This window comes from Pectinophora gossypiella, chromosome Z, assembly GCF_024362695.1.
Source record: "Pectinophora gossypiella chromosome Z, ilPecGoss1.1, whole genome shotgun sequence".
Classification (NCBI taxonomy): Eukaryota; Metazoa; Arthropoda; class Insecta; order Lepidoptera; family Gelechiidae; genus Pectinophora; species Pectinophora gossypiella.
Genome location: NC_065433.1, coordinates 17,289,265 through 17,311,938, shown reverse-complemented (window position 1 = coordinate 17,311,938; position 22,674 = coordinate 17,289,265). Strand labels below are relative to the sequence as shown.

General features: G+C 39.6%; 3 protein-coding genes across 6 annotated transcripts in view; 2 read left to right on the top strand and 1 right to left on the bottom strand.

Annotated features, from left to right (window-relative positions):
* The first annotated feature begins 6,457 nt into the window (after positions 1 to 6,457).
* Positions 6,458 to 7,193, top strand: LOC126379728 (OCIA domain-containing protein 1-like). Its single transcript, XM_050028543.1, has 3 exons — positions 6,458 to 6,553; positions 6,657 to 6,783; positions 6,988 to 7,193. Exons 1-3 carry the CDS (start codon positions 6,458 to 6,460, stop codon positions 7,191 to 7,193), a joined length of 429 nt encoding a protein of 142 aa, XP_049884500.1.
* A 2,555-nt stretch (positions 7,194 to 9,748) lies between these two features.
* On the top strand, positions 9,749 to 13,511 carry LOC126380481 (OCIA domain-containing protein 1-like). The gene is made up of 6 exons (XM_050029924.1): positions 9,749 to 9,976; positions 10,306 to 10,432; positions 10,827 to 11,004; positions 11,087 to 11,232; positions 11,651 to 11,762; positions 12,923 to 13,511. The coding sequence occupies exons 1-6, from the start codon at positions 9,881 to 9,883 to the stop codon at positions 13,023 to 13,025; spliced, it is 762 nt and encodes a 253-aa protein (XP_049885881.1). The 5' UTR covers positions 9,749 to 9,880; the 3' UTR covers positions 13,026 to 13,511.
* A 117-nt stretch (positions 13,512 to 13,628) lies between these two features.
* Positions 13,629 to 22,674, bottom strand: part of LOC126380451 (protein cycle) — a 52,567-nt gene continuing 43,521 nt past the window's right edge. For 3 of the 4 annotated variants that reach the window (XM_050029876.1, XM_050029878.1, XM_050029874.1), the window contains 4 exons: positions 20,973 to 21,176; positions 17,725 to 17,840; positions 17,153 to 17,358; positions 13,629 to 16,689 (listed from right to left, as the gene is read on the bottom strand). In XM_050029876.1, coding sequence (XP_049885833.1) covers positions 16,405 to 16,689; positions 17,153 to 17,358; positions 17,725 to 17,840; positions 20,973 to 21,176 — 811 coding nt within the window. In that variant the 3' untranslated portion in view covers positions 13,629 to 16,404. The remainder of the gene's footprint in view (positions 16,690 to 17,152; positions 17,359 to 17,724; positions 17,841 to 20,972; positions 21,177 to 22,674) is intronic. The other variant, XM_050029875.1, reaches the window with a different exon arrangement.

The window sequence follows — 22,674 nt, the reverse complement described above, 5'->3', positions numbered from 1 at the left end:
TATCATACTCCACCGAACAACACTAGCTCGGAAAATTCCTTGTGGATGGTTTGTATCTACCAAAAAGGTTTAAAAGACAAAGGTAAGTAGGCTAGCTATTATAGGTATATTCTAGCATTTCAGGGCGCGTGACATCTTTAAAACCTTCAAAGGGAACCTTTCATGCAATCTTGATGCACCAAGCAGGGTGGACAGTACACAACGCCGACGAAGCTTTGGCGCGACAAACTGATGATGGCATACGAGGAATCATCAGGAGATACTCTCAATTAGGTATCTACCTACATAGCTACCTACAACATGATCCACAGCATACTATAGTAAAATTGCAATTAAAGAGTATTTATGTCTTGATCCAAATTTAATATATATTACTTACTTGCCTACCGACGGCCTCCGTGGTCCAGTGGTTGAGCGTTAGGCTCACGATCCGGAGGTCCCGGGTTCGAATCCCGGTGGGGAAATATCACAAAAATTACTATGTGTAACAGTTTGGTTAGGACATTACAGGCTGATCACCTGATTGTCCGAAAATAAGATGATCCGTGCTTCGGAAGGCACGTTAAGCCGTTGGTGCCGGTTACTACTTACTGATGAAAATAAGTAGTCGTTACATGAGTCATGTCAGGGGCCTTTGGCGGCTCAATAGTAACCCTGACACCAGGGTTGATGAGGTTGGTAATCCACCTCTCAACCCCCGCGAGAGAAGAAGAAGACTTGCCTACCTATTAACCTTGTCTTGCCTGCATGTATCAGGGTAAAACACAAATTATACATTGTTTTAAGTTTACGCGGTTATTATCAAAATTAAAGCACATAATGGTGCTAATTCCTGTAAATACCATCTAATTTTATTTTAAGTTATATCTGTCATTTTCTTATCCGCCGAAAAGGAAAGGGACGGGTAATCGACAAGCATAAAATTTATGGAACACACGTCAATTTTAAGCACAAATCTAAACCAACCGTCTAAAAATTTTACGTCAGTCAATAACCCGACACATTAATTTACTCATTCTTCCTAAAATTAAGAGCTGTCAATCATCCGTCCCTTTCCTTTTCGACGGATACGAAAATGACGGATATAACCTAAAATAAAATTAGGCGGTGTCTGCAGGAATCGGGGCCATTAACGGGTTCTTACCGCGTTTAAATGGGAATATGAGACTCCTGATATTTCGACACTGTTGCAAGTGCCATGATCACGGGATGACTGATGAGATTGGAGTGGAGTAGGTAACCAAACCGTCCCACCCATTAAAACGCGGTAAGAACCCGTTATTATGTGCTTTAAAACCGAAATTGTTAATAAAAACTTACAGAATATAGTGATAACTCTTTTCTATATAGGTAAACACGTTCCGGGACAGTCAGACGAGTCGACCTTTCATACATATCACACTTATATATACTTACATATGTATACACCTATTGCACGTATGGTACGACAATCGGACTTTTAAAGTGGACGTTGTGTGAAGAAGTGTTAATAAACAGCATTAAAAAAACTTTTCGTCTGTTCACTAGTTATGAAAAAAAAATTTTCTTCACTGTTTCACAACCAGTTATCAAAGAAGACTTTTTTTCTATTTTCGTAATTAATTATCGTTTCTAACCAGTTACGAAAAAGGACCGCCTAAAGTAGCTTTTACACCGACCAATTGGTGGACAAGGTTGACCATTATTTTGTACGGATTTTCTGGGTGGAGTGGTGGTTAATTCGTCCAAGATTGAGTTGAAACTGCAAAACCCACAATAGGTAAGTACCTTAATATGTAGGTGATTTACGTTGTCGTGGTGTCCTAATAAACATTGTATTCTTTCAAATAGAAACACTACACCACAAGCGATTTTTGATAATTAGTTACCTACCTGCACACATCCACACACCTGTATACGTCCCACTGCTGGGCACAGGCCTCCCCTTAATCAACCGGAGGGGATATGGAGCATACGCCACCACGCTGCTCCTGCTGTGGGTTGGTGGAGGTGTTTTTACGGCTAATAGCCGGGACCACCGGCTTAACGTGCCCTCCGAAGCACGGAATCATCTTACTTTTTCAGACAATCAGGTGATTCAAGCCTGAAAAGTCCTTACCAAAGAAAAAACAGTCTCTCAAAGTGATTTCGACAATGTCCCCATCGGGAATCGAACCCGGACCTCCAAATCGTGAGCTTAACGCTCTAACCACTAGACCACCGAGGCTGTTACCTACCTGCCTACTTAGTATACGATAAACACAAACATTCCTACCACGTGCGATCAACAAAATAATTTGTTTATATATCTTTGTAAATAATTTATTAAAACTAAGTAAACAATATAATTCGAAAGTTTAAATCGCTTAGAGTCATTGGCGGCAAGAAAGAATTCCCACTCCCTGGCGTGGACTGGTCCAACGGCTTGCGGGGAGAAGGTGGGTATGTGCACGAGGGTGGCCGTGGTGTCAGCGGGCGCGGAGGTGCTGCTGGGGGCTCCACCGACGACGCTCGAGGGCTCCGGCGACACCTCCTTGCGCTGCCGATGCGCGCCCAGCAGCGCCTTCAGCTCACGCTCGGCACTCGACGCCGGCGTCGTCGTCCGAGTACCTTCATCAACCATGACACACTTTACTACCTAAGCTACTTATTATCATACACACTAATCCCTACCCTAACCTGATCTTATCAAACTGCGAATAATTCATACCTATTAATATCAGATCTACATGAATACTTCTCAATAATTTTTCAACATTTTATTCAAAAAGTAGGTACAATAACATCAACAACACTTAGAGGACATTTACAAACACAAAATAAGAGTATTAAATATACCTTAGTAGCATAATACGGTATAAGTAAGTATAAATACAAAGTGTAGTACTAAGAAATTATTGTCATAAAACAATGATGATACTGAACACAATCATATTCGTATTAATGAAGTTCTTCGTAGCGACGTCATTTAACATGCTGACGTCAACGTAGTCACAAACCATGTCGTCCCAGTTATCGGTGAGGTCGTGAATGTTTTTGGCGTTGGAGACGATCTTGTGTCGTATGAGGCGCTTCACCTGCCGCAGGCGGTCAGGTGTGTCATCGTGCACCTCCTTCGCACGCTGCCAGGGCATCTGGCTAGTCGCCGGCTCCACTATCACCAGGGTCTGTATCTTATTTGTCACTTGCATTAACACTGGCGGTTTGTTAGTCGCTCCCTCGCCTTTTATCATTTCCTTTCTCTGGGCCTTCTTTAGAATAGACTGTCGAGACTTTTCCGCGAGCGATGGTTGTAAGCTAGCATTTCTCAGAGCCTGGTGGTAGATTTCCTCGTGTGGATTTATCGTAGTTGTTTCAGTAGAACTTCGTGTTGGATAAAGGAGTTCAAGTGTGCTAGTTGGAGTGGTGGTGCTAGTGGTTGAAGTAGAGGAGCTCACAGAGATCGGAGGTACGACTTCTTCCACAGGGACGGGCGCCATATATCGTCGGAATATCATCTCGTCAGGTGACAGCCGCTTCTTGGTCAGGAACGCCTCCGCTGGGCACACACAAGCCTACTGTTAGCTTCCTCTTCTGTATGAATCTATAGCGATACAAGACTTTACACTATAATGCACTGAAATCTAAATCTTATTGTGATTTATAATCAAGATCAAAAGCAGGGCGAGTGAGTATAAAAGCATATGCATTCTGCCTTACGGCATTGGTTAACGGTAATCTATTCATTTGCAATAAATTACACAACGTAGAATATATACTTAGTTTCGAAAATTTGATCGTACCCGCAGCTATGTAAGTACTATTTATAGGCGCAAAATAACCCGAGAAAGAGCACCTCAAACTTCAAACATTGCTATTTGCATTGACTGGGCCAAATTAATCAATGTAAAATTTGCAGCACATGGGTAAGGCAATAAAAAAGTGGCTTATGAACATCATCTCCGTAGCGTTTGACAACCTGAAACAAACCGGATCAAATCCGGTTTTTTTTTTACAGAAGCGACTGCCTGCCTGACCTTCCAACCCGCGAAGGGAATACCAGCCCAATACAGGTTAGGTCCCATACCTCCGAAACGCATTTCTCAGGTACCTATGTGGGTTTCCTCACGATAATCATTTATTAACTGACCACGTGATAATCAGATTTCAAAAATCATAGGTTTGGTCCTTGCTGGATTCGATCCCTGCGACCTTACAGTCAAAGCGTTGTTCTAACTGGGCTTCCACGGCAAAACTAGCTTGTGAACGTTATTTTAAAACCAGACATTTAATAAAATTATTAAGGTAAGGTAGTGGCAATAAATCTAGGATAAGTACATGTTATGTAACATTGAGGAAATATGAAAATGGTTTCATTCTACCTTCCCTTTTACGTAAGTAAAGCTTTGTTCATTTTGGGCAAGACACATTTAGGTACTTACTTTTGATATCTAAATACATAATTACATATAGCGGGGTAAATAGAGCCAAAAACCGAACGGAAAGCCACCTTCAGGCGCTGATGGTTGGTAGAATAAAATGTATTGTGGATTCACCACTTATCTATTCCAAGTTACAAGCAATACATACTTTGAATAAAATAAGGCTGTTTTAGATGTGTATAAAGTTGTTTGTCTGATTGTACTTACTTGATACAGTAGTAGTAGTTGATGTAGTAGTCCGGCGGAGGAGGACAGGTAGCTTATCTTTCATATTTTGCACTCTTTGCATGTCGTAATAGTCGCTGTACTCCTCATATTTTTTAGGTTTCGCTTTTTGTATTCTCCAGGGCTCCGCATCGCTCTCAGACTCCCGAGAAGCACCGCCCAAGCGGAGAGGCACTCGCCTCGATGGAACCCGTGATCGTAACTCTTCGTCCGAAGAAAATTCGTTACTAATGGGTTTTCGTCTGAGCAATACATTTAGATCATCATCTTCATCCGACTTCACAAATCTATCCCTCGGTTTCCGCCGAGGTGTTCTTACAGTCGTAGCTCTATTATCATTAAAATTTGCTTTGTCATCTTCGAAGTCGACACCCTTATCATCATGAAAATCATCATTTGCTTGGAATTCATCCTTGCTATAAACATCAACCAAGTCACCTTTTCTATAGCGACCATATCTCCCTGGGTGCTTATGTGTTAGTGACGCGTCATCTTTGTCAGAATTTCTTAGTTTAAGTCGAGGTTTATGTTTCGAATACCGCTGATTCGATTTAAATTTAGGTGCTACTTCTTCTGGGCTGTACTTATCAGGGGTATCTAGATTACCATCATCTAAACTAGACTTTTTATGCTTCTTCACTGGTTTTTGCCATTCTTCTTCCTCGACATCCTTTTGAAGAGACTTTTCAGTTTTCACTGAAAAAAAGAAGTTCTTTTGTAAGTTTCGCTACAAAAAATTTGAATATAAATGACGTGTACCTCGCAGCGTGGTGGAGTATGCTGCATACCGTTAATAATAAAGGAGGCTTTTGGCCGGCAATAAGACGTATAGGGACTGTTTGTGTTATATTGTGAATGGCGTAAGCTCGCAAGAGATCTACCTGGTTCCTCTTCGTCTTTGTAGTCGAGGCCAGCAGTCACGTCCTGCGAGTGGTCGCGGTAGTCGTCGCCGGCGGCGGCGGCCAGCTCGCGGGGGCCCTCGTAGTCGATTCCGCCGCCGTATTCCGGCATCTTGACCCCTGAGTAGTCCACGTAGCGCGCGCCGGCCGCCAGCGCTGCGAACGCCAGCGCCAGCCATATGGCGCGCGCCATCCTTCCCTCGGCCCCGCCGCGCCACTTCAGGTGTTTTTTCGCTATTACTATACCGAAGGACTTAGACGACGGCACGAAGATCTTGTATGCGAAATTTGTGGCATAATTTTATAGATTTGACTACGAATTTGACATTGAAGGAGTTAACGTAACTTCCTTTTTGCAGTCTCGTTGTCAAACATATCTACTACACCTGCCAGTATTTAAATATTATCCGCGTAGTGTCCGTACACTTCACTTCCAATTGAAACACTTCAAAATACCTAAGTGGGTACACAAGAGCAACCTACACTTCATGATCAAATTAGTATAGACGGTTCGCCGACTCTAAGGCGCTTAATTAAATTACGGCGACGAATCGACAACACGTGGAAAGGACTATGAGAAACACAATTTTACCTAAGTGTATATTAATTATATCAAAAACAAGTACCCGTTGGTAGGTACCTACCTAAGTATAAATAATTATATAGTAAAAATTATTCAGTAAGTACATATAAGTGATCTCTTTAAATAATTTGGTATAAAAACTCAAATCAAAGGGTACTTTTTAGAAAACACACAGGCTGATAAAATGTATATCGTTTATGACAGAAACCCAACCGCCGAACTGCCAATTGATTGAAACTATCATGAAAATTTGTAGTAAAATTTAAAAATAATCTTATAAAAATAAAATAATGAATCAAAATCCATCCTTTCTTTCCTTACAATGATAAAGTAGCAGGCAAAAGGAAGCAATGAGTGGGAATAAACAAAACGAAGAGGATTGCAGTTGTTACGCGAAGTCGCGCACGCCGGCCAGTTGCGATATTCGCAACGTGACGCATCCATTGGTGGGTACCAGCAGCAAACTGTACTTGCAGCCTGACTGCCTGGCTCCTGGAGCTCTCCGTCCTACGAAAATTTGTATCGCTAACGACGGGTTTTGTATTTCAGCGTTACTACGAGTTCACACAAGACGAGATAAAAGTGTTGGAGGAATGCGATAAAGAGAGCTTTTACCGACGCTGTGTACCATTTAGCACACTTTTTGCGACAATCACATACGCTGCCATCAAATACGGTTCGAATTGCATTTCTATTTTGCTAGTTAATTTTGTACTGCTAATAAGGAACGATTGGGACGACGCCACGAAAATCTTCATAGAAGTAAGAACTTATTGATTGTTTCATATTTTGTTTGATTATGCCAATTATTCGCGCGGATTTTTAATTTTGTGTCGTTCCTTCTAGTTCCTTCTTACTTCTATGATTTTTTTCTTTTTAGGGTTCCTGAATAGAAATCCACATTTCGGCGTAGTGCCTAAAGTAATAATGGCGGCCTTTTTGGGGCATGTGTACGGGCGGTTGACATACCTATCAACGTGCGATGCCAAGCTACGGGAGCTGCCCAAGAACAGCCACCTCGGCAACGTAATGCGGCAGTACTATCTGGAACACAACCCACCTCCAGATCCCAACAAAAAGCGCTAACATTTGCCTGAATAAATTATTTCGGGGATACGGATTATCGCTTACATAATTTGATTTATTTATTGTTTGATGTCACGGTTTGTATGTACCTAGTAAAGTTGAAAGTGTTACTAAGAACAAATAGTTTTAAATGCTGTTACCAACACATTCATTATGCCAGAATTTTACAAAAAACCTAATAGTTACCTACCTGGTGAGAGGCAAGACTACCAAAGCACAGATGCCAGAAGTTAAAGCTAAGACGTGCGTTTTTATAAATCTGTCAATGCGAAGGAGACGTTGTGTTGTATGTATGTTACTGTTATTGAAAACGGGTTGGGTATGGCGCCAAACAGTCAATAGGCAATTTATTTATTTTCTAGTTATTATAACACCTTTTTGGGGTAAGTTGGCGTTCTTTACTTGCTTGGCCAAGGGGGGCTTGTTGAAAATTTCAACGAAAGAAGTCCCGCGACCACGGCACTCGTGTGGCCGTGATGCAGATGCGATGCATAGAATTATTATGCATTATCAATTGCTTTAAAAAAATCCGCGAAGCTTTTTTCGTGACGCGTACTCACAAAATTTCGTGCCTATGATCTCTCGGTCGCGGCTTACCCTAAATGCAGCAGTCATGTCACAGTGGTGTTTACAACATCGTAGTGTGTTGTTAGTCGTTGAGGAGCGAATCTTCCGTATAGAAGGATAACATAAAATGAGACAGCTGATGCGTCACATCCACGATGCAATCGACGATACGATCACCATACTACCCTTGTCTCTGATACAAGAAATTGTAAAAGGGGACGCTGAGTATAATTGCGCTATTATTTGTTTAACAACTTATCACAATTGCCGCCAGGAAAAATAACAATTTAAGTACTCTTTTCTTATAAAACCACAAACTTTAAATGAAACTAACTTAATAATTTTAAATTATGCCTGCATCAATTTATTATTGAGCCTCTTGGGGTAATCATACCTAATATATTTATCACCAAGGAGTATTATTCTGATTGTTAATAAAAAATAATTGCATAATAAAAAACAGCTCAGATAGCTTAAATGCAGCTTGATATTTTTTATGTCGAAACATAGACCTTGTGATGTCTAATCTCATCTAACGGGTACCTCTCCGGTCAGCGGAGGTTCGTGTTTCTCTATGGGGTACAATGTACATACAACAAAATTGTAATATAATAAAGCAAGTTGCACACGTTTCGATGCATCAACGGTCGGTATAACCCGGCCGAATTTACTGAAGACATCCCGTCTTTATTCGCGTGTCGGACACGTTAGTACAACGCCGTAAGTACGCCCCTCCCTTTCTTACAGCACAAACAGATTCATTCAAACATCCGTGTATCAATTTAATAAAATCCTTGTACCTACTTAAATAGCCATTTCATCTTGACACAGGCAGTACCAGTTTCCTTCGTACAAAAACTTTCAGCGCCTGTATCCGGTAGCCGCCCAGCCAGTCCAACCCATACTCGGAAGTACAGTTTACACCACAGATCATCTCTTACCCACCACTTGATGCCAGGTCTTCTCTAAAGGGACAATGAGGAAAAAGATTTGAACCCGGACGAGCGACAATGTTTGTATTGTCTGGACTGGAGGAGGACCCGGTGGTGTTATGGTTGACACGTTCGTCCTGACTTGACAAGAGCTGCGCGTTCAACTCCCGTCCAAGTCGTCTACTTTTTAGGTTAAATTTGATTACGAGTGTGTGCACTACTTAGAAACAAAAGGCCTAAGAACTCAAAATGGATGTAGGTGCATAATACCAAATGAACTGCTACCGTTGCTTGTTTCACGGCGATGCATCGAAGAGAGAAGGCTCAAAGCAGTTTTACGTATCCACACCTCCCTCGCGTATTTACACCTCTTCTACATCCTTTTTGTTAAAATGTCCTCATGTCTTTTCATCACACGTGAAATAATTCGATTACTCGGAAGACATATTAGAATTAAGTAGGTTAATATAACATTCCAGTTCCGTGTATGATTCAAACACAAATTTAGAATTTACAGTTCATAATACAGACGCTCAGAAGAAAGAAAATGATGATAAAGACGAAGAGACATGTAGACTCGGATTAAGAATACAGAATTTAAAAACTGCTTTAATATCCTGATCTACTGGTCCCTGGTTCGATTCCCGATGGGGACATTGTCAAATTTCTTTTTAACACTTTCCTTTGTTTGAAGAGGACATTTAATTTTCAGGCCAGCCGTATTTTTCGTGTTTCGGATGGCACGTGCCATTGGTGGCGATTAGGTACTGGCTTCCCTATAATTACTTTACTCTTTGGTACTGGCAATAAAACACCTCCACCGGTCTGCTGATGGGCAGCGTGGTGGAGTACGACCCATGGAGGTCAGTGCTCCGCAGAGATTTGTAAAGGCTATTTTATTATTAATTCATTGAATAGTTAAAACTTGTTCTATTTATTTATGTAATTTTGAGGGGAATTAGTGGGGATTCAGCAGTTTTTTCTCCAAATTGGAGAGTTTGATAAATTGTCATTGGCAACCCTGCTTTCTGTCTGTTATAGTAAGTCAGCGTCAGCTGTCAGTGTGGCCGTGTGTGGCTGTCAATGACACCGCACAAACATAAGTCGATAAAAAATTGCTATCTCTGACAAGGATTTTATATATTCAGTGTTAGGTAAACATTTTGATAGTGGTAAAATTAAGTCACAATGAACGAGCCCAGCGTATACGGGTACCAGGAGGGTATGCCAGGGCCGGAGGGAACCTTGCAGCCGCCGGCGCCTCCGGGCGGCGGGACGTTCCCGGTAAGGTTATTTTCATCATAACCGCATTCTTTACCTCCTGCATACGTTCAGTAGGTCAGGTCAGGTCAGGTTGTAACTACCTTACACATTACAGTTGCCTTTATAATACAAAATATCTTGACTAATCTTCAATTTCATTAATGTATTCTGAATCTAATAGTACATAGGAACTAGATTTTAAGGTAAGTTCTAAACCAATTATGTAAACAGTAATCTAACATTTTATTATACAATTATATTCTTTATAAAAGTTTAATTTTTGTACTAAGTTATTTTAATTAGGTACCATATGATTTCATTAGATGTCACTGTGACTTCATTTCTTGTAGGGTCCATACAAGTTTTCTCCTGAAGAACTAAAGGTGCTTGGTGAGTGTAATCGTGAAAGCTTCTTCCAACGGTCTATGCCTCTTGGAACAGCTATGGGACTCACCACTTATATCGCTATACAGAAAGGTACATACATTATTTAAATTGTTCATAAAATAACAATCTCTGCCGTCTGAATTTTACAGAATGTAATAACTCCTTGTTTGTAAGTGCAATGTTTCAATTTTATTAAATGTGTACAGTGTACTGTTGTTTCTCTTCTTTATATATTAATTTTGGTGTTAACTGCGAATGTCATCATTTCAATAATTCTGAGAAAGTTTGTGTGTATTTTAAATTGTTTGTGCCGATGCGAAAATTTTTACCTTTACATTAGTTATGTAACCACACTTCAAAAAAAAAGGACTTAAATAATACTTGATAGTCAAATTGTTTTTTTAATGATCTTAGGAAAAGTGTTGTTGAATTTTTTTACTTTTATTTAGTTCCACTTTAAGACATAATAATTTTTTTGTTTCAGGTCACTTTAAACCAAATCCTAGGTTTGGTGTCATTCCAAAGGTGACCTTGGCCGTAGTGATGGGGTATTTTATTGGAAAGCTGTCCTATCAGGAAGCTTGTGCGGAGAAACTGATGGCTTTACCAGGCAGCTACATAGGACAACTCCTCCGGGAAAGAAAGGATGGAAAAATCAAGGGGTAAACTGCCTCCCTCTGCTTTGTATTCATTTTCTACAGTTCTCTCTTCTTTTATTTATTTATGATTTGAATATATTTCTAGGACGGCAATGCAAAAACCACCACCATCAATGTTTGGAGCAAGTCCAAATGATATTTACTCAGATGCTGGTCCTGGCAGCTCGCTGGACCTTGATACTGATAGACCCCTGTTCAATGATGATTCCTATCACCCTGAAAATAACAGTGGTAATGTATAACCATAAAATAATATTATTGCAAGCCATTTCTCGCATGTTGACAAGTCAAACTAAACTGGAGGAACGGTTTTGATTCCCAATGGGGACATTGTCAAAATCACTGTGAGACTGTCCTTTGTTTGGTAAGAACTTTCCAGGCTTGAATCACCTGATTGTCTGAAAAGTAAGATGATTCTGTGCTTCAGAGGGCATGTAAAGCCGTTGGTCCCGGCTAGTAGCCGTAAAAACACCTCCACCAACCCGCATTGGAGCAGCATGGTGGAGTATGCTCCATACCCCCTCCCCGTGTAAGGGGAGGCCTTTGCCCAGCAGTGGGACGTATATAGGCTGTTTATGTTGTATGTTATGTAAATTTTAGGATTATGCATGAAATGAGTAAAGATATTACATGATTGTTATAATTTTAGGTAATGCAGATCCTAATACGCTAGAAACGCCCGCGCGTCCCTTACTTTCATATGAAGAACTGCGGCGACGTAACCGAGGGGAGTACTCGGACGCTAAGCAAGACCCATACAGGTAACTGACATTTGAATGTGTATTATGTTACGGCACTTTTCGTATTTTCTTTTTATTCGGTTTAAATCAGTCACAATAGCACTCTGTGACATAGAGTAACTTGACAGTTCTTCCTCAAAGGGTATAGCGAGGTAAGGAAGACGAAATGGCCCCCATGGCCCATGACGGAATTATCATTTGTACTGGTATTGGCACTCTAAAAGAATACGAAATGTAAGGTCGTTGACCCCTGACCTTGACCTGTCTTTGAGATATTCGAGAAAGTTCGTACGCGCGCCGAGTTTTTTCAAAAATTTTTTTCCGATAAACTATAAAAGCTAGAAGGAGTACAGATTGTAAACGGTTTGCATAAATGGGTTTTCTTTTGCCCAAAATACGATTTTCGCAAGTCGATTTTCATATGTCGCAAGTGTAATAATTATATTACTTAGCTCATGCGAGATATCTATTTCGCATTTTACGTCCTGCTGAAATTCTGTCGAAAATATTTTCAAATGATGCAGTCAATGTTGTAATAAATGAAAATAGTGATGATGATGATTAAAATTATGTTTAACATGTAATTATAATAATTAATCTAAAAACGACCTCTTTAATTAGTTCCTACCAGCCGTACGCACACTAAGTAAATTCATAATTACTCAAGAAGCGCCTCTTTGATTTTGATCAGTTTTTGTGTGGTGTAAGTATATAAATCAAAGAGTATTATATATTTTTTTTGGCGTGGTAGACATAATAGAACAGTACTAAAAAAATATATTTATATTTTGTTTAATTATTTTGCACAGTTGTCATTTCACCAGAACTCTGAAAAAAATACAGAATATTTTTCAAAGTATCCCTAATTATACGCAATTGGTCCCATTCTTCTAGCTTTTATAGTTTTTCGGAAAAATTTTTTTTTTAAAACTCGGCGCGCGTACGGACTTTCTCGAATATCTCAAAGACAGGTCAAGGTCAGGGGTCAACGACCTTACATTTCGTATTCTTTTAGAGTGCCAATACCAGTACAAATGATAATTCCGTCATGGACCATGGGGGCCATTTCGTCTTCCTTACCTCGCTATACCCTTTGCTCACATGTGTTAACATAAGGTCGGTCAGTCATTGGCACTAAAAGCAATATGCATATTGGCTAAGTAATGTAAATATTATTCCAGATTGGAACCCGGCCTAGGTCCTGCGCCTCGCAGACCGCCGCCGCCGCCGCCACAATCGCCACCCTCTGCACCAACGAACAAATACGGCGATACGATGGAGTAACCTTCCGGTATCTAACCAGTAGTAGAACAACGACAAAACTTCTTTCCGCTAGACTGACAGTCACATATGTAGAAAGTTAGACTTCATATTTTGCTGCTGAGTGGTAGTGAGCCCACTCTGTATAATTGCAATTAGAACCGTTGTGCGTAATCAAATTACATCGCAACCATGTGACTGGCAATCCAGCTAAGTGCATAAGAAAGGGCACTTCGTGGAGGAAAGTGTATACACAAAAGTATTGTACTTCGCGATAAGCTCACGTTCTATCATATATTTTAAAATTTCTTCTGATAATTTTCATGTACAACCAAGTAGGATAAAAAAATGCGCCGTTGTTAAAAAAATATGAAAAACGGCGGTGTAGTTATTGAAAATGTTCTGTTAACAATGCACTTTGAAAGAGTTTTGACTGTAGAATCATGTATATTTGATGTAACATGTAAAAAAGATGTTAATGAAATGGAAATAAAGTAGTTAAGAGTTCAATTTGTGCATTGAATATTTTTTTCTTTGTATATCCTTACATTTACTTCGACAAATTTCACCACATCACAATTATGTTGAAAGAAAAAGTGGGGTAAATAGAAGAAATGAAACAATAAATCCAAACACTATTTTAATAAACTACATAATAACATTAAACAAAAATATATTTTTACAATGACTAAATTAAAATATAGATGGCTTATTATGTCATGATCTGAGGCAGGACTGTTAACGTTTTTGGCATTACATGTTAATGAAAAAGAATTCGACCTAAAAATTAAGAGTACTTGTATGGTAAAAATGTACAAATACTTGAAAATGATACAGCCGCAAAACATGCTCTCCAGCAGACATTAGTTCAAAGAAGCGCTTATATACTTCCCTTAAAAAAATAGTTCCTTTATCCTTCTAATTTCATGGATACCAGACATATGCATCTTTTATCTTTGTTGTGTATAAATAATGTTATTACACCCAGGCACAAAACATCTTCCACCCATTATTATTCTGATCAAAATAAAGAAAAACAATATAGGTAGCAACATTATTCTATACAGGGTGTTAGTGACATCGTAACGAAAACTTTGAGGGGTGATTGAGGCCATGATTCTGAGATGATATCAAGTGGAATTTTCCGTCGCAAAAGTATGGAATTGAAAATAATTGTAAAAAACACAAAAATTTTCAGGAAAGACACATTTTCAATTAAAAGTAAATAAAAATCACGCTTATAATCGCTAACAGGGTAGACATAGCAACAATCCGAAGACAAAACTTGCAGTCACTTTTGGTATTTGTATTTTAATGAAGGTACATAGATTTCAAGGAAAAAGTTATCCCCAAACACTGTTGGTCTATGAATCACCAACAGTGTCTGTCTTGAAAATGTGTCTTTGAGCACCTTTAACAACGTTAGAAAGTAGCAGCTACATTATATGAGAATGTCAAATTTTCCTTCAAATCTGTCTGTCTTGCAATCTTTGAGGGCTAATTACTTAGTTTTTTGCCTGTATTAAGGGTACTTTTTTTGGATGTTTCTAAAAGCCTATTAAATGGAGCAGTTTTTAAAAATACTTTCAGGGTCCATGACAATCTCATGTGTTTATTATTCTTCGGCGAAGTTTTAACAACTGTAACAATTTTGGTCGAATTCTCACTTTGACTTCCGATAACTTTTTTTTTATACTTGATTTGACTTTGATTTATCTTTGATTGAGCGGTACACAGCCTTAGGCATAGTTGTGAAGTAAAATAAATTAATTATTAAGAAAGGGATAGCGACAAAATGATTATTTCTGAAGTAAGGTAGAAAACCTAGAAAAAAGGTACAAAATGGGTCATATCTCCTAAACCGTAAATAATTGCTGAACATACATGGGGGTGTTTCTGGTAGCTAATGAGTCCCTCTTTCTAATTTTTCATTTTGAACCTGAACTTCTGGGCCACCTGTATATATCCTTGTGTTACCTACAACTATCGTTCTCTAGTACGGCTTGTGGTTTATATTTACAATACAGGACTTTAGTGAAAGAAAAATATGTAGAGGTTAAATTACTCTAGTTTTTAGTATTTACACTCATAATGCACCGATTGGAACGCATTTTTCCCTTGGCACGTAATGCCAAAATCGTCAACTGCCCTGCCCCAGCCTGCATGAGACGGCTTATCCGATCTAACCCTCACATGCACTTTCACAAGATAAACGAACATGATATGACTTAATAAAATAATAATTCATTTAGAATTAACTATGAATATACACACATATGATATTTTGGCTGGCCCTCGCTCTCTTCATAGATGTTCACTAGTAGCACCCTCATATGGCAAAACTGCCTACTGAACTGGTTTAGGACCAGGTAGCACGAGCGGCTAATATTGCACATGGTCACAGACTACAGTTTACACTAAAGCCCATCGGTCTACAACCCTGCTAAGTTGCAAGAGTCCTTGACATTATGTTTGCAAGAACATTTCTTTATACATAACAATAAAGTACCATTAAGTTTCATAATATATATGAATACGGTAAACCATATTCCTGTATCAGTTGACAATAATGTTTGGCAACATGGACCCAATTATATACAAGTTAACGGCGCTGTTCCGTGCCTAATTGAAATGTACTTTTAAAGTATAACTTTTTTTATTTTACTTGCCGTTGTCGGACCCATGGTCTTTCGCAAAACACTTTAAACATTTCGCGAAATATTATAGTATATAAATAAACCTACTTAATCGATGTATTGTTTGTTAGCATATTGCAATGACAGACAATATGGTATATAAATATTCGATGAATGCAAAAAATATAATTATGCGTAATTAAGTTGATTTAACACGGCATCCTCCGCCTACCCCTGCGGGTTCAGGCGTGATGCTATCTTATATTGTACGCAATAGATATTTTTCTTTAATTGACGACCATTGTTGGTAGTTGGGCATCTTAAAAAATTGACTAATGGAATAATAAAATAATTGCACACAAATAATTCTCTACAAAAATAATTGATTCTATTTAGGTACATTAATAAATTCATTTCTTTATTATTTTTACTTTGAATTACACTTAATACTACCCCAGTCATAATTTTATTGAAAACCTCGGAGCGACCTGCGTAGTCTTCTATTTGACTTTGTTGGATGGACGGAATATCCAGTACTAAAAGTGAATCAATAACCTTGTGTTGTTCCTGGTATACAATTTATAAGATTATAAAATCCATAATCCAGTGTAGTAAAGTCTAGTTCCGTAATCAATTCCATTATACAAAAATAAGTTGCTGATTTGGCATTCTAGTCTTTGGCAAGTCGCTTAGTAGGTCGTCCGTTGTTTTGAAACATAGCTATATGCCTATATTATTTTCAATAAAAAAGGATATTTTTCAAAAATCTACGGTAGAGGCCACGGCAACCCGGAGAAGTTGACAGGCCCGCCGAGTCCAGCATCGGCTTCTAGTAGGCTCATGATGACTGCCATGGCCGCTTCACCGTTGCCGTCGAGCCCAAGAGGGGGTAGCGTGGGAGAGACGGGAGGCGACGAGCCTGTGGTAATACCTTCCGTGGACGAGTCCGCAGGCTGAGGGGAGTTCTCCCCTCCGGCGGAGCTGAGCGGCACGTTGTTGCGCACCTGGTCGAACCCGGCCAGATCCACACCCAGAACGTTGTCCAGAGATGCCTGCTCATACAAACAGGTTATAAACAACTTTTTAATAAACATATTCGAGTGCTGATTATCTCTTACAGGTTGCAAACCGCGAGCTAAGTTTAAGTTTAGTGCGAACAGGTGATGCTCCATTCACATCCTATTAGTTACGAGCAGTTTGCAAACTATGCAAAAGCTATGAAAAATTGTGTCAGCAATGCGAGTTAAACTAAACTTAGTCTCTGGCTAATGGTACAAGAAAACCAGTACCTGCACCATACCGCACGCAAATCGCGCGCGGTGTGAATATTGGGTCAATATACCTACTGCTTAATTGGTTTATTTATCACATACCCAAGCCAAAGAGTTACCACATAGGGTATCATCATGTGCGATGTAAAAAAATCTAACGCAGAGCTATGTATAGCACACTGCGTAATCCAGGACACTGCGTTTGATTGCAAATATATTAGTACGCGTAATTGCATTGTTATACCTGTTGACTGAAGACGGCGTCCTGAAGTAAGTCCGTCGGCAGCTCCGGCGAGTATTCCGTGGAGGATCGCGTTAGCGCCTCTTCAGCAATAGCGCTCCCGATCTTGTGCGATTCCACTTGGGAATCGATGAGCCTCTGCATTTCCACGTCCGCCTCTGAAACGCCACTAGAGTCACTCGGGGCTACGACCAGCGAGGGCATCTCGTCTGGAATCAAACGGGACGATACTGTCGCCTCGTTATACTCCAAAAAACACGGTTCTATGGCTTAGAGCAACACGGGGAAAGAATAGTCATACGACTTTCCCCTTCTGCCAAAGTGTTTGCTTACCAGCGCGTTTGTATCCTGTGACTAATCTTGTCACCAAGCGATATTGCATACCGGTTTATAAATAGTTATCAATAGAAATGAAATACAGACACGACTCGTATTAGGTTATTTTGTTAAATTAGAATTATTAGTAATAATTAAACTTATTTTGATTATAATAACCACCTTTGTTATATTTTAAATCTAATTTCTCTAAATGTCCATTCGAATATTATTATATCGTACAAAGACTATATACTCACTTTGTTTGAAAAGGTCAAACGAAGTTTGTGTTGTGTCCTGACCTGGAGCGGTATGCGGCTCTGCCACAATGGTGTTGTTGGCCACCAAGCACTCTACATCTTTAGTCCACGGATTTCTGGAAAATATAACAAGTCTTCATTGACAGAAATTGGAAAACATGACGATTCTGACAGATAAGAAGTTTGTTTTCTTGCGCTAATCGTAAGTAAAGGATGGATTTTTAGAGCTATCAAGTTAAAATAAAATACATTTCTGTCCAAAATCAGCACCTATGTCTCCCTATAACCATAATGCAAATAAATATCGTTTTTAGTTGGATAGGTTTTCATGACGATATTCATGGTATTTTTTAGTCCACGGATTTCTGGAAAATATAACAAGTCCTCATTGACAGAAATTGGAAAACATGACGATTCTGACAGATAAGAAGTGTGTGCGTCAAGCTAGCGGCCTCAAAAAAAAAATGGGCACGAAAAAATAATTTGACCATACCAAAAAATAGTACTCTTATTGAAAAAAATAGTACCTGTTGTAAAAAAATTAGTACCATCACGGTTCTGGATTTATAGCCATGTTTTATTGCACTTGCTAGCTTGACGGTGAGCGAAATTTGGCGAGAGTTAACGACAAGGTCTTTCGCTTTGATTTAAACGCCAGAAAATAGTATCGAAATAGTACTCACCCCCTGCAAAATACCGAAAGTAGTACTTCAACGGTTCCAAAGTTATAAAGGTAGTTCTTTGATCCCGCTAGCTTGACGTTTTGAAAATACCTATTATCTGGGGAATGCTTGCATACTTCAGTTTGTAACTAATGTCAATAAACTCGTATGAAATAGTACTCCCTACCATCATAATTTGGACCTGATTCTCTTTGTAGAAATATGTCAAAAAGTCATTATAACCTATGTCATACATTTATCAAGACAAGTACAGTCGCGAACAAAATTATTACACATGGTCAAGAATGTTGTCAGATTTCAGTATTTTTCCCCATTTTTGGGTAAAAATTGGTGAAGTGCCAGGGTTGTTAGATGAAAGTAATATCATTGTTGAAACTCTTTGAGTTATTCTACAAATACTGCAAATTGTTTATTAACAAACACTTCGATCCGTAACAAATTGAACATGAAGGTATAAATTATAAAATAAAACAGCAGATTAAAAATGTATTATGATGTATTAAAATCACAGATTGTTTTCGATAAGAACTAGACCCATGCAGCCATTTTCTATTAAAATTAGTGCATATGGGTGTATGCAATAGGATTTTTTTGTAATAGCAGCACTGAAGTGCAAAGAAATGGTAGGGTAGACCTCCAAAATGGCAATACTTACGAATAAATTGTGAGGTTATGTAATTGTCTACGTGACTGTATCAACAACAAATGTATGGCATAGGTTATGATGATTTTTTAACATTTCTACAAAGAGAATCGGATCAAAATTATGATGGTAGGGAGTACTATTTCATACGAGTTTATTGACATTAGTTACATACTGAAGTATGCAAGCGTTCCCCAGATAATAGGTATTTTCAAAACGTCAAGCTAGCGGGATCAAAGAACTGCCTTTATAACTTTGGAACCGTTGAAGTACTACTTTCGGTATTTTGCAGGGGGTGAGTACTATTTCGGTACTATTTTTTGGCGTTTAAATCAAAGCGAAAGACCTTGTCGTTAACTCTCGCCAAATTTCGCTCACCGTCAAGCTAGCAAGTGCAATAAAACATGGCTATAAATCCAGAACCGTGATGGTACTAATTTTTTTACAACAGGTACTATTTTTTTCAATAAGAGTACTATTTTTTGGTATGGTCAAATTATTTTTTCGTGCCCATTTTTTTTTTGAGGCCGCTAGCTTGACGCACACTAAGAAGTTTGTTTTCTTGCGCTAATCGTAAGTAAAGGATGGATTTTTAGAGCTATCAAGTTAAAATAAAATACATTTCTGTCCAAAATCAGCACCTATGTCTCCCTATAACCATAATGCAAATAAATATCGTTTTTAGTTGGATAGGTTTTCATGACGATATTCATGGTATTTTAGAAAAAATAATCAGACATAAAGGCTTTAGCACCATAGACCACATCCATACGCTGCGGCAGGTTATACAAAAGACCGAAGAGTATAATCTGCCACTTTGCTTGGCGTTTGTGGACTATGAGAAAGCATTTGATTCGATCGAGACCTGGGCGGTGTTGCAGTCTCTTCAGAGGTGCCAAGTGGACCATAGGTACATCGAAGTGCTAAGGGACCTCTACCAAAATGCCACTATGTCAGTTCGAGTACAGAACCAGAGCTCTAATCCGATCCAACTGCAGCGAGGAGTGAGACAGGGAGATGTCATCTCTCTGAAACTGTTCACTGCTGCATTGGAGGATATTTTTAAGCTTCTGGACTGGAAAGGATTTGGCATCAACATCAACGGCGAGTACCTGACGCATCTTCGATTTGCCGATGATATAGTCCTAATGGCTGAGACCCTGGAAGACCTGAACACCATGCTCGAGCATCTCAGTAACGCATCCCAACGAGTGGGTCTTAGCATGAACATGGCAAAGACAAAAATTATGTCCAACGACCATGTCGCACCCACTCCAGTTCAGGTTGGCAACGTTACACTCGAAGTTGTAGACCAGTACATTTACCTAGGACAAATAATCCAGTTAGGTAAGTCCAACTTCGAGAAAGAGATCTCTCGTCGGATCCAACTCGGATGGGCAGCGTTCGGGAAGCTGCGGAATATCTTCTCGTCCAAAATACCTCAGTGTCTCAAGACCAAAGTCTTTGACCAGTGCGTGTTGCCAGTGATGACCTACGGCAGTGAGACGTGGCCGCTTACTATGGGTCTCGTGAGGAGGCTCGGTGTCGCTCAGCGGGCAATGGAGAGAGCTATGCTCGGTATTTCCCTGCTCGATCGAATCAGAAATGAGGAGATCCGCAGGAGAACTAAAGTCACCGACATAGCTCGGAGAATTGCAAAGCTGAAGTGGCAGTGGGCAGGACTCATAGCGAGGAGAACCGATGGCCGATGGGGCGGAAAGGTTCTGGAGTGGCGACCACGTGTCGGACGACGTTCAGTGGGTAGGCCCGCTACAAGGTGGACCGACGATCTGGTGAAGGTTGCGGGAAGCCGCTGGATGCGGGCAGCGCAGGATTGATCGTCGTGGAGATCCTTAGGGAAGGCCTATGCCCAGCAGTGGGCGTCATACGGCTGATGATGATGAATAAGACATCGAACTTACTTGAAAGGTTTGAAATGCGTCTGTATCCTGGCATAGTTGCCGTCTTTGCGTCGGAAGGAGTAGGAAGGCGTATGCAGCGCGTCGCGGCGCAGAAGGGCTTGCTTGTGCGTCCTAGCGACCGCGCCCAGCTCTGGACCAGTCACGTACTCGTACAGGCTCGTGCCTAACAACTCTTGGGGCAGGAAACCCAGTGCTAGTGTTACCCTGCAACGTTTACAGAAATAGAATAAATATTATTTTTATCATAAAAACCTTCGAAGAAGAACAATGATTTCGACATTTCCGACCATTTGTTGTTAGTAACAGAATTTATATTTTGAGTTTAGAAATTAAGCGGTAACAAAGACACCAAGAAAGTCTGCCAATCCAGACAATATTGAGGTGTAGGGAACGTGAGAAAGGCTTGATGCTTACCATATTAAAACCATACTTTTAGGAGACATGCTAGGGTGACACTCGAGTTTTTCGCTGATAGGTATCTCAAAGACGTTGTTAGAGAAAAACAATATTCTACTAAATAGAACATCATAATATTTTTACAACTCTATTCTCAAACACTTCTGAATTCCCACTCGTTTTCGAGCTACACTCTCCGGAAAAGTAAAATAAACGAAAATGACTCCGAGTAGTAGGTAGGGGATCTTTTTAAGGTCCACAAACGGGTGTTTTTAGAAACACCTGGGGTGTGTGTGTGTTGTGTGTACTTTGTTACTCCTAGGGGTGATCTGAGCTAATTTAGTCCGATTGGGGTATTTTTCGGCACGCCTCATACTATCCATTATATCTGCAACTATATCACATGTGGAAACGTCTTTGTATAAATCGATGACTAGGAATTCATTTCCACAATTTCACTCACCCATAAAAAAATCAGATGTCATCTTTACCTCTTATATTTTCAATTTTGTTTTTCGGAAAACCTCTCCAGAATTAAAACTGAGGATTTGCTCGAGTGAAATAATACTAGTAAATAGGCCCTGTTATCCTACTACTATTTAGAAAAATAAACATTTGCCAAAAAAATTTGACTATAATCTGTATTTAGTATAACGTTTTGTGTGTTACAAAGTTGCCACTTTTGTGATTTTTGCTAATATGTCTAAGAAGATGCGTCTCACGCACTCTACATCCACTTTTAAGTTATGTTGAGTATAATAAATAATGGATATGAAAATAGTCGAGAGAGAAATTGTTCATCAATTTAGGAAGGACACATACATACATACTACTAATTGATCTGGACTGGCCAAAGCAGTGTGGTCAGCGGGTATAAGCCATTGCATGGAATACAACCATTTCATAATGTGTATCATCATGAAGAAAATCATAAAGTGGCTAATTCTAAGATCACCGCCCGCGCCGCGCAGATAAACCTAGTGATCTATATTATCCTTTGGCGCGAATTAGTATTTTGAAAGAAAGAAAGAAACATTTATTATTTAGGACACCACAGACACGGATTACATATATATACATTATAATGACATCACATCAGAAGTCAACGGAAGTCATTTTGCTACGTCTATTGGTGAAATTCCTCGATATAAATCGCGCCGCGTGTGCCACGACATATAGGTAATCCAATAAGGACATACATAACATAAACTGCCTATATACGTCCCACTGCTGTCCACAGGCCTCCCCTCAATCAACCGGAGGGGGTAAGGAGCATACTCCACCACGCTGCTCCACTGCAGGTTGG

Bases quoted from the DNA above. Each gene is read 5' to 3' on its own strand.
- LOC126380481 (XM_050029924.1), top strand. From the start codon at position 9,881: ATGAACGAGCCCAGCGTATACGGGTACCAGGAGGGTATGCCAGGGCCG. The intron at 10,433-10,826 runs GTACATACATTA...TTTTTGTTTCAG, and splicing joins TTATATCGCTATACAGAAAG to GTCACTTTAAACCAAATCCT. The intron at 11,005-11,086 runs GTAAACTGCCTC...ATATATTTCTAG, and splicing joins AAGGATGGAAAAATCAAGGG to GACGGCAATGCAAAAACCAC.
- LOC126379728 (XM_050028543.1), top strand. From the start codon at position 6,458: ATGAGTGGGAATAAACAAAACGAAGAGGATTGCAGTTGTTACGCGAAG. The intron at 6,554-6,656 runs GTGGGTACCAGC...TTTGTATTTCAG, and splicing joins GCAACGTGACGCATCCATTG to CGTTACTACGAGTTCACACA. The intron at 6,784-6,987 runs GTTCGAATTGCA...TTTTCTTTTTAG, and splicing joins ATACGCTGCCATCAAATACG to GGTTCCTGAATAGAAATCCA.